Genomic DNA, 16,522 nt, shown 5'->3' with positions numbered 1-16,522 from the left:
TATATAATAACACTGCAGCCATAGGGCACTGACCTGGAATATGGTGTAATGCCCTGGAATACAGGGGGCAAATGCCAGGGTTAGGGGATGAAGGGCACAGACAGCAGGGGGCGGCCATCATTGTATAACACTGCACCCAGAGGGCACTGACCTGGAATATGGTGTAATGCCCTGGAATACAGGTGGCATATGCCAGGGTTAGGGGATGAAGGGCACAGACAGCAGGGGCCGCCATCATTGTATATAACACTGCAGCCAGAGGGCACTGGCCTGGAATATGGTGTAATGCCCTGGAATACAGGGGGCAAATGCCAGGGTTAGGGGATGAAGGGCACAGACAGCAGGGGCCGCCATCATTGTATATAATAACACTGCAGCCATAGGGCACTGGCCTGGAATATGGTGTAATGCCCTGGAATACAGGTGGCAAATGCCGGGGTTAGGGGATGAAGGGCACAGACAGCAGGGGACTGCCATCATTGTATATAACACTGCACCCAGAGGGCACTGGCCTGGAATATGGTGTAATGCGCTGGAATACAGGGGGCAAATGCCAGGGTTAGGGGATGAAGGGCACAGACAGCAGGGGCCGCCATCATTGTATATAACACTGCACCCAGAGGGCACTGGCCTGGAATATGGTGTAATGCCCTGGAATACAGGGGGCATATGCCAGGGTTAGGGGATGAAGGGCACAGACAGCAGGGGCCGCCATCATTGTATATAACACTGCACCCAGAGGGCACTGGCCTGGAATATGGTGTAATGCCCTGGAATACAGGGGGCAAATGCCAGGGTTAGGGGATGAAGGGCACAGACAGCAGGGGCCGCCATCATTGTATAACACTGCACCCAGAGGGCACTGACCTAGAATATGGTGTAATGCGCTGGAATACAGGGGGCAAATGCCGGGGTTAGGGGATAAAGGACACAGACAGCAGGGGGCGGCCATCATTGTATATAGCACTGCACCCAGAGGGCACTGACCTAGAATATGGTGTAATGTCCTGGAATACAGGGGGCAAATGCCAGGGTTAGGGGATGAAGAGCACAGACAGCAGGGACCGCCATCATTGTATAACACTGCACCCAGAGGGCACTGGCCTGGAATATGGTGTAATGCCCTGGAATACAGGGGGCAAATGCCAGGGTTAGGGGATGAAGGGCACAGACAGCAGAGAGCGGCCATCATTGTATATAATAACACTGCACCCAGAGGGCACTGACCTGGAATATGGTGTAATGCGCTGGAATACAGGGGGCAAATGCCAGGGTTAGGGGATGAAGGGCACAGACAGCAGGGGGCGGCCATCATTGTATATAATAACACTGCAGCCATAGGGCACTGACCTGGAATATGGTGTAATGCCCTGGAATACAGGGGGCAAATGCCAGGGTTAGGGGATGAAGGGCACAGACAGCAGGGGGCGGCCATCATTGTATAACACTGCACCCAGAGGGCACTGACCTGGAATATGGTGTAATGCCCTGGAATACAGGTGGCATATGCCAGGGTTAGGGGATGAAGGGCACAGACAGCAGGGGCCGCCATCATTGTATATAACACTGCAGCCAGAGGGCACTGGCCTGGAATATGGTGTAATGCCCTGGAATACAGGGGGCAAATGCCAGGGTTAGGGGATGAAGGGCACAGACAGCAGGGGCCGCCATCATTGTATATAATAACACTGCAGCCATAGGGCACTGGCCTGGAATATGGTGTAATGCCCTGGAATACAGGTGGCAAATGCCGGGGTTAGGGGATGAAGGGCACAGACAGCAGGGGACTGCCATCATTGTATAACACTGCACCCAGAGGGCACTGACCTAGAATATGGTGTAATGTCCTGGAATACAGGTGGCAAATGCCAGGGTTAGGGGATGAAGGGCACAGACAGCAGGGGGCGGCCATCATTGTATATAACACTGCACCCAGAGGGCACTGACCTGGAATATGGTGTAATGTCCTGGAATACAGGGGGCAAATGCCGGGGTTAGGGGATAAAGGACACAGACAGCAGGGGGCGGCCATCATTGTATATAATAACACTGCAGCCATAGGGCACTGACCTAGAATATGGTGTAATGCGCTGGAATACAGGGGGCAAATGCCAGGGTTAGGGGATGAAGGGCACAGACAGCAGGGGGCGGCCATCATTGTATAACACTGCACCCAGAGGGCACTGACCTAGAATATGGTGTAATGCGCTGGAATACAGGGGGCAAATGCCAGGGTTAGGGGATGAAGGGCACAGACAGCAGGGAGCGGCCATCATTGTATAACACTGCACCCAGAGGGCACTGACCTAGAATATGGTGTAATGCGCTGGAATACAGGGGGCAAATGCCAGGGTTAGGGGATGAAGGGCACAGACAGCAGGGGGCGGCCATCATTGTATAACACTGCACCCAGAGGGCACTGACCTAGAATATGGTGTAATGCCCTGGAATACAGGGGGCAAATGCCAGGGTTAGGGGATAAAGGACACAGACAGCAGGGAGCGGCCATCATTGTATAACACTGCACCCAGAGGGCACTGACCTAGAATATGGTGTAATGCGCTGGAATACAGGTGGCATATGCCAGGGTTAGGGGATAAAGGACACAGACAGCAGGGAGCGGCCATCATTGTATAACACTACACCCAGAGGGCACTGACCTAGAATATGGTGTAATGCTCTGGATACAGGTGGCAAATGCCGGGGTTAGGGGATGAAGGGCACAGATAGCAGGGGCCGCCATCATTGTATATAATACTGGCCCAGGCGACATAGGCGGTATAATAGATGGCAATCATGGCATATTGTGTGCCCATGAATGAAGGCCTCAGACACGAGGCCCCTGTGCATGAACAGTATTTGGGCCCTGTGCTGTCCAATAACTGATCATAATGGACAATTCTACCTGTTGTGGAGGTAGAAATGCCCCCTTATCTCGGGCCCCCATGCGGCCGCTCGGGTTGAACCAATATGTCCGCTTCTGGACACGATGCTGAAGTTGGTTTCTTATTCGTCAATTTTAGTATTTTCAGTTTTTTACAGATTTAACAACAAAAATAACACCTCACAATAATAAAGTACAATGCCCTGATGTGCCCTAATATAAATACAATTAAAATCAGCTGCAAAAATTATATAACTGGCAAAAAAAAATGGGCATCAAAGTGGGCCAGGCTGAAGTCACTTGAATTTGATTAGGGGCATCACTAGATATGCAACTGTGGTGTGAGATCAGTGGCCCAAAGCTATTTAACCCTTTCACTAACCTACTTCGGTGCCTACTTTGATGCCCATTTTTTGCCAATTTTATAATTTTCGCCGCTGATTTTGTGTATTTATATTCGGGCACATCAGTGCAATGTATTTTATTATTGTGATGTGTTATTATTGTTGTTAAACCTGTAAAAAACTGAAAATATTAAATTGCCGAATAAGAAACTGACGAATAAGAAACCAACTTCAGCATCGTCTTCTGGTCTGTCTTTATGTCTCTCTGGCCCGTACAGTGCAGAAGTGACGTGCACATTGCTACCAGGGGTATAACCATAGTGGGAGCAGGGGGTGCAGTCGATACCAAAACGCCATCTTCATTCATAGGAGAAGACCGGTGATATTTGGCTGTGGTGCCCATGAGCTTTTGTCACTGATAGCCGCAATTGACTACTACACCAGGAAGTACTGACAAAGTCCTGTCATGTTTTCCACTGCTGGACATCCCCTTCCGAATCGCCCCAAGGTGCATAATAAAGAAAACCGGTCTCCGATTGACATACTAGCTTTGCTAAACCTATCTAAGTACCTTCGAAAGCTAATTGACTTGTTATTCATTGATTAATTAACATACTATGTTGTTTAAACTTGTAGTCATGTAAGTGAAAAGGCCCAGTCACACACAACGACTTACCAGCGATCCCGAAAATCATGCTACCTGATAGGGATCGCAGGTAAGTCGCTGGGAGGTCGCAGGTGAGATGTCACACAGATCTTACCAGTGATGCAGGAACAATACAGGTGGCAGTAGCGACCTGTATAATGATCTCAGCAGTCACTGTGACCCTGTCACACAGCATCATACACAGCGATGCGTCCTGCCCAGCAGGACATCGCCTTTGAAGAAAATGGCCTGGACCATTCTGCAACGACTAGTGATCTCACAGCAGGGGCCTGATCGCTGGTAGGTGTCACACATAACGAGATTGCTAGCGGGATCGCTACTGCGTCACAGAAACCGTGACTCAGCTGCGATCTCGCTAGCGATCTCGTTATGTGTGACGGTACCTTTAACCTGTGCAGCTTGATGGCTTGCTTGCTCATAGCAAATAGTAATAGTCTACCTCAGCTATCTGGATAAGGACCTAACCGGATTAAAAAAAAATCCGGTTCTGGCTTGGAATTGATCCCGCTTATCTGACCAGACGCCGTATCCCGTATAAGTCGATGGGAACCGGAATCCGGCGATAAAAATGGTGGTAGAAGAGCTAGTGGGATAGGCGCAAGCGGGCTGTACTTACCGAGGCTCCGGCACAGCTCTAACTGCTTCCTTGGCGCTCATTCACTTCCAGGGCCGCTAATTTACCTTCATGCATATGCACTGCTTTCCCCGCCCACCAGCGTCTGTCATTGGTTGCAGTCAGATGCGCCTCCACCCTGAGTGTCAGCTGACTGCTTCCAATCACAGACGCTATATGCGTCTATCGTGGTATAAAAATAAATAATTGGCATAGGGTCCCCCCATATTATGACACCAGCACAAATAAAGCGCACGGCTATAGGCTGAAAGACTGGGTTGGCATCAAAATAATGAAATAAGAAATACCCAGCTGCATAATTCCCCTTAGATCCAGCAAAAGCCGCGCCTAACTGAGGCTGTGGAAGTGCGTTATCACAAGTTAAAATCTGTTTTTTTTGGCATAGGCTATCATTATGACTATTGTCCTGGGATTTGAAGGAAGTGCCAACAAGATTGGAGTAGGAATTGTTCAGGATGGGAAGGTTCTCAGCAACCCACGAAGAACCTACATTACCCCTCCAGGACAAGGTAAGGAATCAAAAAGGGTAACCTTCTACAATGTATAGTCACACATGGCAGACATTTCTGTGACGGTAATCACCTTCAAGCAATGAGGCCGTTATTGCAGCATACACATGGAGCCTCAGCTTTCAGTTGGAAAAATGTCTGCAATTAATCTGCAGCCTAAGAATTCACAGTACAGCTGGCCATAGAAGCCAGGGCTGTGGAGTCAGAGTCGTGGAGTCGGTATAAAATGGACCGACTCCGACTCCTAAAATATATAAAAAAATAGGGTCCAGGAGTTCAATGCAGAATGTGCTGAATATTTTTTCATAGGAATTTGGGAAAGTTATGAAATGTCCTATAAATGGCTGTTCTATTCCTGATCTAAGGCTGCAGTCACACACAGCGTTTTTGGTGCATTTTTTGAGGATACGTTTTTCAGCTGCAAAAGCAGATCAGCTTTTTAAAAACCGCATCACCTGAAAGGTTTGAGCTCAGATAATGTTTTCAATAGCAAAAGCAGATTAGAAAAACACTGCAAACTGACATGCTCGTTCTTTGGGAGGATCCATTCTTGAACCCAAAAACGGATCCTCACAAAACGATGTGTCTGAATGTGATAACTTGAAACCCATTGACTTTGCTGGGATGCCCAGAGTCACTGCATTTCACTGCAAAAAACGGATCCAAAAACACTGTGTGCGAATGTATGTAGCCTGAGGATCTAGGCCAGGGGTCGGGAACCTATGGCTCGCGAGCCAGATATGGCTCTTTTGATGGCCGTATCTGGCTCGCAGACAGGGCTCCTACCTGTCTATGGGAAGGATCAGGGCCGGCGCCAGCACCCGGCTACTCAGGGGGGCCCGGTGGCCGCGCTGTCACCGCCCCCCGCCGAGGATCGAGCTTTCAATTGCATCGGCATCGCAGGTGCCGATACAATTGAGAGCAATGATGAGAGAGTGAGCGGCGCTCCCTCTCTTATCATTCTCCCCGCTGTGACTGTCGGCGTTCTTCTGACAGCTCTGCAGCGAGCGCGGTGACGTCATCACTGCGCGCCTGCTGAGAGGTCAGTGAGCGACAGCAATGGACGATGCGCCGAGGAGACCGGATCAGCGGGGGAACGAGAAGTGAGCCGCCCCTCTACTGACACTGGGCTCCCCTGACTCACAGGCCGGCCACTACACAGCGGCACTAGTACACATAGGGGCCCGGCAGCCGCTCTGCGTCTATGTGTAGTGCTGCTGTGTAGTGGCCGAACTGTGAGTCAGGGGAGCCCAGTGTCAGTAGAGGGGCCCCTGACCTGGAGAGGCCACCAGCCATGTCTGAGCTGCAGGAGTGCTAGTCCTGACCTGCACAGCAGACGGAATCTCCATCCTGCAGGACCTGCGATGATGTCACGCCCATGTGACTGTGTGGGAGGAGACACAGGATGCCGGCAGAAAGCAAGAGAACTGAATCCTGAAGGAGATTTGGACACATGACTGGTAATAAGAAAAGAGGGGACATGAGGGTGAGGGGGGCTGCAGGGTGAGGGGCATATGAGGGCTGCAGACTGTGACAGAAGCATGTGAATGGGTGCAGAGTGTTTGAGAGGGGTAAGTTGGGGTACAGGCAGGGTGAGATATGTGAGCAGGGTGTGTGAGATATGGGGGTGTATTGTGTGTGATATGGGGGGTGCAGGCTGTATGGGAAGCAGGGTATGTGACATATGGGGGTGTAGTGTGTGTGTGATATGGGGGGTGCAGGCTGTATGGGAAGCAGTGTGTGTGTGGGATATGGGGGGTGCAGGCCGTATGGGGAGCAGTGTGTGTGTGTGATATGGGGGGTGCAGGCTGTATGGGAAGCAGGGTGTGAGAGATATGCGGGTGTAGGCTGTATGGGAAGCAGGGTGTGTGAGATATGGGGGTGTAGTGTGTGTGATATGGGGGTGCAGGCTGTATGGGGAGCAGGGTATGCGACATATGGGGGTGTAGTGTGTGGGATATGGGGGGTGCAGGCTGTATGGGGAGCTGTGTGTGATATGGGGGTGCAGGCTGTATGGGGAGCAGTGTGTGTGTGTGATATGGGGGGGTGCAGGCTGTATGGGAAGCAGGGTATGTGACATATGGGGGTGTAGTGTGTGAGATCTGGGGGGTGCAGGCTGTATGGGGAGCAGTGTGTGTGTGTGGGATATGGGGGGTGCAGGCTGTATGGGGAGCAGTGTGTGTGTGTGTGTGATATGGGGGTGCAGGCTGTATGGGGAGCAGTGTGTGTGTGTGATATGGGGGGGTGCAGGCTGTATGGGAAGCAGGGTATGTGACATATGGGGGTGTAGTGTGTGAGATCTGGGGGGTGCAGGCTGTATGGGGAGCAGTGTGTGTGTGTGGGATATGGGGGGTGCAGGCTGTATGGGGAGCAGTGTGTGTGTGTGGGATATGGGGGGTGCAGGCTGTATGGGAAGCAGGGTGTCTGGGCCACTGACAGATACAATTGCTCCAGCGGTCACTTAGTACACAAAGGAGTGTTCCTCTCTGCTGCACTAAGCCACCGCTGGACCTAAACAATAATTCGCTGTAAAATAATAAAATAGATAATTGACATAAGTGACAATGCGTTGTGTGACATGTCCAATATTCCAGCTTCTTTCTTCTGCGAATGCCTCAAAGCTGGCATTCTCTCAACATCAGGTGGGAAGAATGCCAGCTTCCAGTCATGCGCAGGAAAAAGAAGAAGCCAGACTGCTGGACTGATGTCATGCATCGCAAGTTCACAATGTAAGTTATTTATTTGATTTTTTTACTGCTAATTACCATTGTTTCAGTCCAGTTGTGGCTTTATACAGCAGGGAGGAGCATTCCTTGCTGTACTAAGTGAACATTGGAGCGATTGATCTGTCAATGGCCCTTTAAACATATTGTACGGCTCTCGCGGAATTATATTTCAAAATATGTAGCGTTTACGGCTCTCTTAGCCAAAAAGGTTCCTGACCCCGATCTAGGCTTTGTCGTAGCTGAGATAAGTCTGTGCTGCACTTGAGCACCAGTGAAGCTCCTCCTCTACAGGCAAGGGTAAAAAGTAAGCACACTCAGAATGAAGGAAGCACTCATCTCAGAATTGCTAGAGTGAGCAGGATAACAAGATTAAGGTAATTACGTCTTAAAGCACATTTAAACTTTCAATAAAGGTACCGTCACACTAAGCAACTTACCAGCGATCCCAACAACGATAGGGATCGCTGGTAAGTTGCTAGGAGGTTGCTGGTGAGCTGTCACACTGCGACGCTCCAGCGATCCCACCAGCAACCTGACCTGGCAGGGATCGCTGGAGCGTGGCTACACGAGTTGCTGGTGAGCTCACCAGCAACCAGTGACCAGCTACACGTGCAGAGAGCAGGGAGCAGCGCACACTGAGCGCTGGCTCCTTGCTCTCCTAGCTACAGCACACATGGGGTTAATTACCTGATGTGTGCTGCAGCTAAATGTGCACAGAGCAGGGAGCAGTGCACACTGCTTAGCGCTGGCTCCCTGCTCTCCTACTTACAGCACACATCAGGTTAATTAACCCGATGTGTCCTGCAGCTAGCTACATGTGCACAGAGCAGGAGCCGGCACTGACAGTGAGAGCGGGGGAGGCTGGTATCAAAGGTAAATATCGGGTAACCAGGGACAGGGCTTCTTGGTTACCCGATGTTTACATTGGTTACCAGCCTCCGCAGAAGCCGGCTCCTGCTGCCTGCACATTTAGTTGTTGTCTCGCTGTCACACACAGCGATCTGTGCTTCACAGCAGGACAGCAACAACTAAAAAATGGCCCAGGACATTCATCAACAACCAACGACCTCACAGCAGGGGCCAGGTTGTTGCTGGATGTCACACACAGCAACATTGCTAGCAACGTCACAAAAGTTGTTCGTTAGCAGCGATGTTGCTAGCGATGTTGCTTAGTGTGACGGGGCCTTAACCTGTGCATAAATCAATAGTCCAGTATACTGTATGTTCTCTCTGTATGCTTGATGCTCGTTTGTTTTTTCTTTGACCTCGTACTTTTGGGAGGATAGCTTCTATACAATATACATACAATATACAGGGAAAATACAGCAACAGGATTGATGAGGACTTGTATAGGTATAGACGCCAAAACATCAAGTTATTAGCTCTGTTATCAGTTTCTTTGTTCCTGGAGCATGATACACAACAAACTTGCTCCCTCCTCCCCTCTTCATAGACTGAAGCAATCTGATGTGAAACATTTAGTGAGCTGTGCCTAAGAAAAGCCTAAGATTGGAAATTTAAAGTAAAGCTATCTAATGACATATTTTACAAACTTTATAGTTGTCATCTGTACTATTGATTTATGCAAAGTTTGTTTTATTTCTATCTAAAATTATACAGTGGGGAAATAAGTATTTGATACACTGTCGATTCCCACTTACAAAGAATGGAGAGGTCTGAAATTTTTATCATAGGTACCCTTCAACTGAGAGAAATAGAATCTACAGGAAACGTCTGACCTCTGTAATCGCAAACAAAGGTTTCTGTACCAATTATTAAAGGGGTTATCCGGCTTCTTTTGACTTTTTTTTTTATTCCCCTATTGGGCTACATTGGGGCAGGTAAGTAGATAGAGAGCACTTACCTGCCCTGCTGTCAGCCTCTCTCCCCCGGCTCAGAGTGGTCATGTGACCGCTCCTGCCGCGATTTTGCTGCTTCCGGTCATTTCATGTCAACATGGGCAGGGCCATGTTGACATGTGACATGCAAATCTGGAACAGTATGTCGCCTCCCTGCTGGGCGGCTACAGTGCGATGAACCCCGCCCCCTTCCCTGCACCCTCCCACACATTCCCCCGCACCCCGTACTCTCCCCGCAACCTCCCCCTGCACTGCTGTGGGGTCCGTGACCTGGGGGAGGGGCCTGGCGGCGGCTGCAGCGGTGTCACCGCCAGCACCGGGCCCCTGCTCAGGATCGCACATTCAAATGTACCGGCATCACAGATGCCGATATATTTGAAAGCGCTGATGAGAAGTAGCGCAGCGCTGCTTCTCATCACTGTCCCGCTGTCTGTGTCTGACAGTTCAGGACAGCGGTGACTTCACTACTGTGCTGATATGTCCAGAGCACAGACAGCGTGCGATCGTGCAGGAGCGGCAGGGACCGAGGACGGGTGAGTATGTATTCTCTACATGTGTTCCCTATGGGGGTAGAGGGGTTGGTACACAGCGCCGTGTGGGCGTGCGGTGCAGAGCCCTGTGTGTGTGTGTGTGTGTGCGCGCGCGGTGCAGAGCCCTGTGTGTGTGTGTGCGGTGCAGAGCCCTGTGTGTGTGTGTGTGCGGTGCAGAGCCCTGTGTGTGTGTGTGCGGTGCAGAGCCCTGTGTGTGTGTGTGCGGTGCAGAGCCCTGTGTGTGTGTGTGCGGTGCAGAGCCCTGTGTGTGTGTGTGTGTGCGGTGCAGAGCCCTGTGTGCGCGTGTGCGGTGCAGAGTCCTGTGTGCGGTGCAGAGCCCGGTGTGCGGGTGGGGGACGCAGAGCCCGGTGTGCGGGTGGGGGACGCAGAGCCCGGTGTGCGGGTGGGGGGCGCAGAGCCCGGAGTGCGGGTGGGGGGCGCAGAGCCCGGTGTGCGGGTGGGCGGCACAGAGCCCGGTGTGCGGGTGTGCGGCGCAGAGCCCGATGTGGGGCTGTTATTTGCAATGCTGTAGTGATAACAGGTCAGGTGCTGGGGCAGAATACTGACAGGGAATGTGTGCATGGGGCGGGCAGGGGGCGAGGCTGGACAGTGAGGCCGGGCAGGGGGCGAGGCTGGACACTGAGGCCGGGCGGTGCCAGCTCTGACTGAGGTTTTGCACAGGAAGTGGTCATGTTTGCTGGAGCTGAATGTAAACACGGAGCTGCAGAGAATAAAGTCATAATTCAAGAGGAACTAAAGTTAGAAAACAAAAAATAACAATGTAGGGGTGATTTATATGACAATACAGCACAGATTAGCTTACCAAAAATTTTAGAGTTTATGTCGGACAACTCCTTTTAAGTTCTGTTTTTCTATTGTATCAAATACGTATTTTTTCATGCAATAAAATGCTAATTATTTAAATCGTACAATGTGATTTTCTGGATTTTTTTTTTTTTTTTTAGATTCTGTCTCTCACAGGTGAAGTGTACAATTACAGACCTCTCCATTCTTTGTAAGTGGAAAAACTTGCAAACTTGTCGGTGTATCATATACTTATTTTCCCCACTGTATATGGTTTTCTGTTCTTGCTGGAAATATAATATACATTATTATTTTTATAGGACAAAATTATTTTGAGAGTGAATTTATATGATTACAAAATGTCTAAGAAGCTCCCTATGAAGTCTGTATTTGAGCATTTCACAGCGACTCAAGATGAAAAATATTGTGTGTGTCAATGTATGACAAGTGACCCAGATGAAAACAAATGCTGTGATGCCAAAATCAGTGCATACTCAGGCAGTGATAAAAATGCTCCTACAAGAGCTTCCAATCTAAAAAGACATTTACAATGCTTCCACCTAGACGTTTTCAAAGCTGTGACTGAGAAAGATAACAGCAGCACCAAGACACCAGTGCCCAACACTTTCTGCCAGACAAAGGTGGAGGAAAGAGCATCTCAAACATCATTAACGAGATATTTTGTAAGTGACAAAGTTGCTGTAACAATGACAGCAGATATGTTTAAAAGACCGCTCATACAGCTTGTTGTGAAGGACGGTGTACCATTATTATTTTTTGCACCACCAGCTTTTACAGCTCTTCATGGAGAAATGACCCGCAAACTTGGTGTTTCTCTGGAAAGAGAGAGTATTAGAAAATTAGTGATTGAAGAAGCCATTAAACAAAAGGAAGATCTTAAAAAGACTCTCAAAAGACGCTTCATGTTTCTTAAAATGGATGCTTGCACACGTCACAGAGTGAACTATTTTGCCATCCATGTTCGATATGTTTATGACAACAAACAAATTGTTACCAAGATGCAGTCAGTAAAAGATACTAAAGCTCATTACACCAGCCAGTTTCTCCAGGCCTTAGTGGAAAAAGTGCTGCAAGATTACAAACGTAAAAAAGAACAGGTTCTTGCTATTGTAACGGACAATACTTCAAACATAAGTACAATTAAAGGGAACCTGTCAGCAGAAATTTCCCCTAAAACCTAAAAGCTTCCCCCTCTGCGGCTCCTGGGCTGCATTCTAGAAAGGTCCCTGTTATTATTGTGCCCCCTTTCTGACCAAAATACAGAGTTTATAAAGTGGTACCTTTTTGGATTTGGATTCTGTAAATGTGACATGGGGGCGGGCTGCCTGGCGTCCGTTATTCTGCCTCCTGCCGCTTTAGGCCGTCCCCCATCGCTGATTTCCATAGCTGTGGACGCCGCCCAGTGCTCCACAGGTCCCCACGCATGCCCAGTGCCCATCTCTCGTGGATGAGCACTGTGCCCAGTGTCACCGCTGGTGACGTGCGCGCAGGCTTTAGATTATGGGCGGTGCTGTGATGTTTATTACCAAGCAACCGCCCATAATCGCGGGACCGCGCTTTCCCCCTCGGCGTCCTTCGTTCTGCGCAAGCGCGGTGCTGCTGACCCCACATCACCTCCTTCCCATCTATTTCCTGCCTCAGGGCAAGATGGGAAGGAGGTGACGTGGGGTCAGCAGCACCGCGCTTGCGCAGAACGAAGGACGCCGAGGGGGAAAGCGCGGTCCCGCGATTATGGGCGGTTGCTTGGTAATAAACATCACAGCACCGCCCATAATCTAAAGCCTGCGCGCACGTCACCAGCGGTGACACTGGGCACAGTGCTCATCCACGAGAGATGGGCACTGGGCATGCGCGGGGACCTGTGGAGCACTGGGCGGCGTCCACAGCTATGGAAAGGAGTGATGGGGGACTGCCTAAAGCCGCAGGAGGCAGAATAACGGACGCCAGGCAGCCCGCCCCCGTGTCACATTTACAGAATCCAAATCCAAAAAGGTACCACTTTATAAACTCTGTATTTTGGTCAGAAAGGGGGCACAATAATAACAGGGACCTTTCTAGAATGCAGCCCAGGAGCTGCAGAGGGGGAATCTTTTAGGTTGTAGGGGAAATTTCTGCTGACAGGTTCCCTTTAAACTGATGAATGAGAGTATTAAACAGCTAGAAGAACATTTAGGATTTAGTATGTTTGAGATGGAAGGCCACAGTGCTGTTAATGTAACTGAGCAACAAACAGATATTACAACAGAAGAACAGCAAAATGATACTGTAGAATTAGATGATCTTGTTGAAGCTGCTTCAAAACACTTTCATATTCATCACATACACTGTGTTGTGCACACGCTGCAGCTTGCAATATGAGATAGTCTGCAAGAGGGACATGCTGGAAATCTGAAAAAAGAGAGGAAATTGGTTATTGCCACCAGAACCCCTAAAATTGATTCCATCTTGAAGAGACGTGCTGGGAAAGGGGCAATTGTCGATCAAGCCACATGGTGGGGCAGCACTTATTTAATGATTGAGCAATTGCTTGAACTAAAACCATTTCTTATAGATATGGTGAACCCCCAGGTAACCCTAAATGAAGGTCAATGGACACAGGTGGCTGAATTGAAGGAATTGCTTAATCACCTATTTACCGTGATTTAAAAATTACAAGCTGAAGATTTAACTCCTCACATTTTCATAAGGGAGTGGAAGAACTTGCTATTTTGCCTGTCCCAAAGAGGAGGTTTAATCGCAGATGGCATTTCTGCATCAATGAAATGGGGAGAGAGAGAGAGAGACACAGCTTTTGGAAAATAAAATTCTACTGGCCGCTGTTTATGTAGACCCAAGTCATCGTATACTGCTTGATGATCAACCGCTTACTAAAGGAAAAGAATCTCTGACTGAGGTAGCAGTTAGGATGAGTTGCCTACAGGACTGCCAGGCGCAAGAGGACTTTTGTCCTGACAGTGCTACTGCTGCAGTATCTTCATCATCAGATGAGGAGTTTAATTTTGCCTGCTCCATGTCATCCAAATACTTGTCAGTGTTGCCACAAGGAAAAAGATTTCACTCTGTCCCCTATACACTGTGTGCAGAATTATTAGGCAAATGAGTATTTTGATCACATGATACTTTTTATACACGTTGTCCTACTCCAAGCTGTATAGGCTTGAGAGCCAACTAACAATTAAGTAAATCAGGTGATGTGCATCTCTGTAATGAGGAGGGGAGTGGTGTAATGACATCAACACCCTATATAAGGTGTGCTTAATTATTAGGCAACTTCCTTTCCTTTGGCAAAATGGGTCAGAAGAGAGATTTGACGGGCTCTAAAAAGTTCGAAATTGTGAGATGTCTTGCAGAGGGATGCAGCAGTTTTGAAATTGCCAAACTTTTGAAGCGTGATCACCGAACAATGAAGTGTTTCATGGCAAATAGCCAACAGGTTCGCAAGAAGCGTGTTGGGCAAAAAAGGTGCAAAATAATTGCCCATGAATTGAGGAAAATCAAGTGTGAAGCTGCCAAGATGCAATTTGCCACAGGTTTGGCCATGTTTCAGAGCTGCAACGTTACTGGAGTATCAAAAAGCGCAAGGTGTGCTATACTCAGGGACATGGCCAAGGTAAGGAAGGCTGAAAAACCACCACCTTTGATCAAGAAACATAAGATAAAACATCAAGACTGGGCCAAGAAACATCTTAAGACTGATTTTTTTTTTTTCAAAGGTTTCATGAACTGACAAAATGAGTGACTCTTGATGGGCCAGATGGATGGTCCAGAGGCTGGATCAGTAAAGGGCAGAGGGCCCTACTCCGACTCAGACGCCAGCAAGGCAGAGGTGGGGTACTGGTATGGGCTGGTATCATCAAAGATGAACTTGTGGGACCTTTTCGGGTTGAGGATGGAGTGAAGCTCAACTCCCAGACCTACTCTCAGTTTCTGGAAGACAACTTCTTCAGGCAGTGGTACAGGAAGAAGTCGGTATCGTTCAAGAAAAACATTATTTTCATGCAGGACAATGCTCCGTCACATGCACCCAACTACTCCACAGCGTGGCTGGCTAGTAAAGGTCTAAAAGATGAAAAAATAATGACATGCCCCCCCTTGTTCACCTGATCTGAACCTCATAGAGAACCTGTGGTCTCTCATAAAATGTAAGATCTACAGGGAGGTAAAACAGTACACCTCTCGGAACAATGGCTGGGAGGCTGTGGTGGCTGCTGTACGCAATGTTGATCGTAAAGAGATCAAGCAACTGACAGAATCTATGGATGGTAGGCTGTTGAGTGTCCTCATAAAGAAAGGTGGCTATATTGGTCACTAATTTTTTAGGGGTTTTGTTTTTGCATGTCAGAAATGTTTATTTCTAAATTTTTGTGCAGTTATTTTGGTTTACCTGGTGAAAATAAACAAGTGAGATGGGAATATATTTGGTTTATATTAAGTTGTCTAATAATTCTGTACAGTAATAGTTACCTGCACAAACAGATATCCTCCTAAGATAGCCAAATCTAAGAAAATTCCCACTCCAACTTCCACAAATATTAAGCTTTGGTATTTGAGTCTTTTGGGTTGATTGAGAACATAGTTGTTGATCAATAATAAAAAAAAAATCCTCTAAAATGCAACTTGACTAATAATTCTGCACACGGGCGTGCAATATTATTCATCCCCTTTAAGTTAATATTTTGTAGCACCACCTTTTGCTGTGATTACAGCTGCAAATCGCTTGGAGTATGTGTCCATCAGTTTTGCACATCAAGAGACTGAAATTCTTTCCCATTCTTCTTTTGCAAACAGCTGGAGCTGAGTGAGGTTGGATGGAGAGCGTTTGTGAACAGCAGTTTTCAGCTCTTTCCATAGATTCTCGATAGGATTCAGGTCTGGACTTTGACTTGGCCATTCTAACACCTGGATACGTTTATTTGTGAACCATTCCATTGTAGATTTTGCTTTATATTTGGAATCATTGTCTTGTTGGAAGACAAATCTCCGTCCCAATCTCAGGTCTTTTGCAGACTCCAACAGGTTTCCTTCAAGAATGGTCCTGTATTTGGCTCCATCCATCTTCCCATCAATTTTAACCGTCTTCCCTTTCCCTGCTGAAGAAAAGCAGGCCCCAACCATGATGCTGCCACCACCATGTTTGACAGTGGGGATGGTGTGTTCAGGGTGATGAGCTGTGTTGCTTTTACGCCAAACATATCGTTTGGCATTGTGCTCAAATAGTTTGATTTTTGGTTTCATCTGACCAGAGCACATTTCTTCACACATGCTTGGTGTGTCTCCCAGGTGGCTTGTGGCAAACTTTAAACACTTTTTATGGATATCTTTGAGAAATGGCTTTCTCCTTGCCACTCTTCCATAAAGTCCAGATTTGTGCAGTGTACGACTGATTGTTGTCCTATTGACAGACTCTCCCACCTCAGCTCTAGATCTCTGCAGTTCATCCAAAGTGATCATGGGCCTCTTGGCTGCATCTCTGATCAGTCTTCTCCTTGTTTGATATGATATTTTGGATGGACGGCTGGTTCTTGCTAGATTTGCAGTGGTATG

The 16,522-nt window shown here is 48.3% G+C and overlaps 1 protein-coding gene across 2 annotated transcripts in view; it reads left to right on the top strand.

The window, feature by feature from the left end:
* OSGEP (O-sialoglycoprotein endopeptidase) overlaps positions 1-16,522 on the top strand; it is a 144,635-nt gene that overhangs the window by 1,346 nt on the left and 126,767 nt on the right. Inside the window, exons 1-2 of one of the 2 annotated variants that reach the window (XM_075319845.1) lie at positions 3,632-3,736; positions 4,915-5,038. In XM_075319845.1, coding sequence (XP_075175960.1) covers positions 3,695-3,736; positions 4,915-5,038 — 166 coding nt within the window. In that variant the 5' untranslated portion in view covers positions 3,632-3,694. Of the gene's footprint in view, positions 1-3,631; positions 3,737-4,914; positions 5,039-16,522 lie in introns of those variants that run through there. The other variant, XM_075319838.1, reaches the window with a different exon arrangement.

Source organism: Anomaloglossus baeobatrachus, chromosome 1 (assembly GCF_048569485.1).
Source record: "Anomaloglossus baeobatrachus isolate aAnoBae1 chromosome 1, aAnoBae1.hap1, whole genome shotgun sequence".
In the NCBI taxonomy this organism is placed as follows: domain Eukaryota; kingdom Metazoa; phylum Chordata; class Amphibia; order Anura; family Aromobatidae; genus Anomaloglossus; species Anomaloglossus baeobatrachus.
The sequence above is the reverse complement of the archived record's forward strand: the minus strand, read 5'-3'. Positions and strand labels throughout refer to the sequence as shown.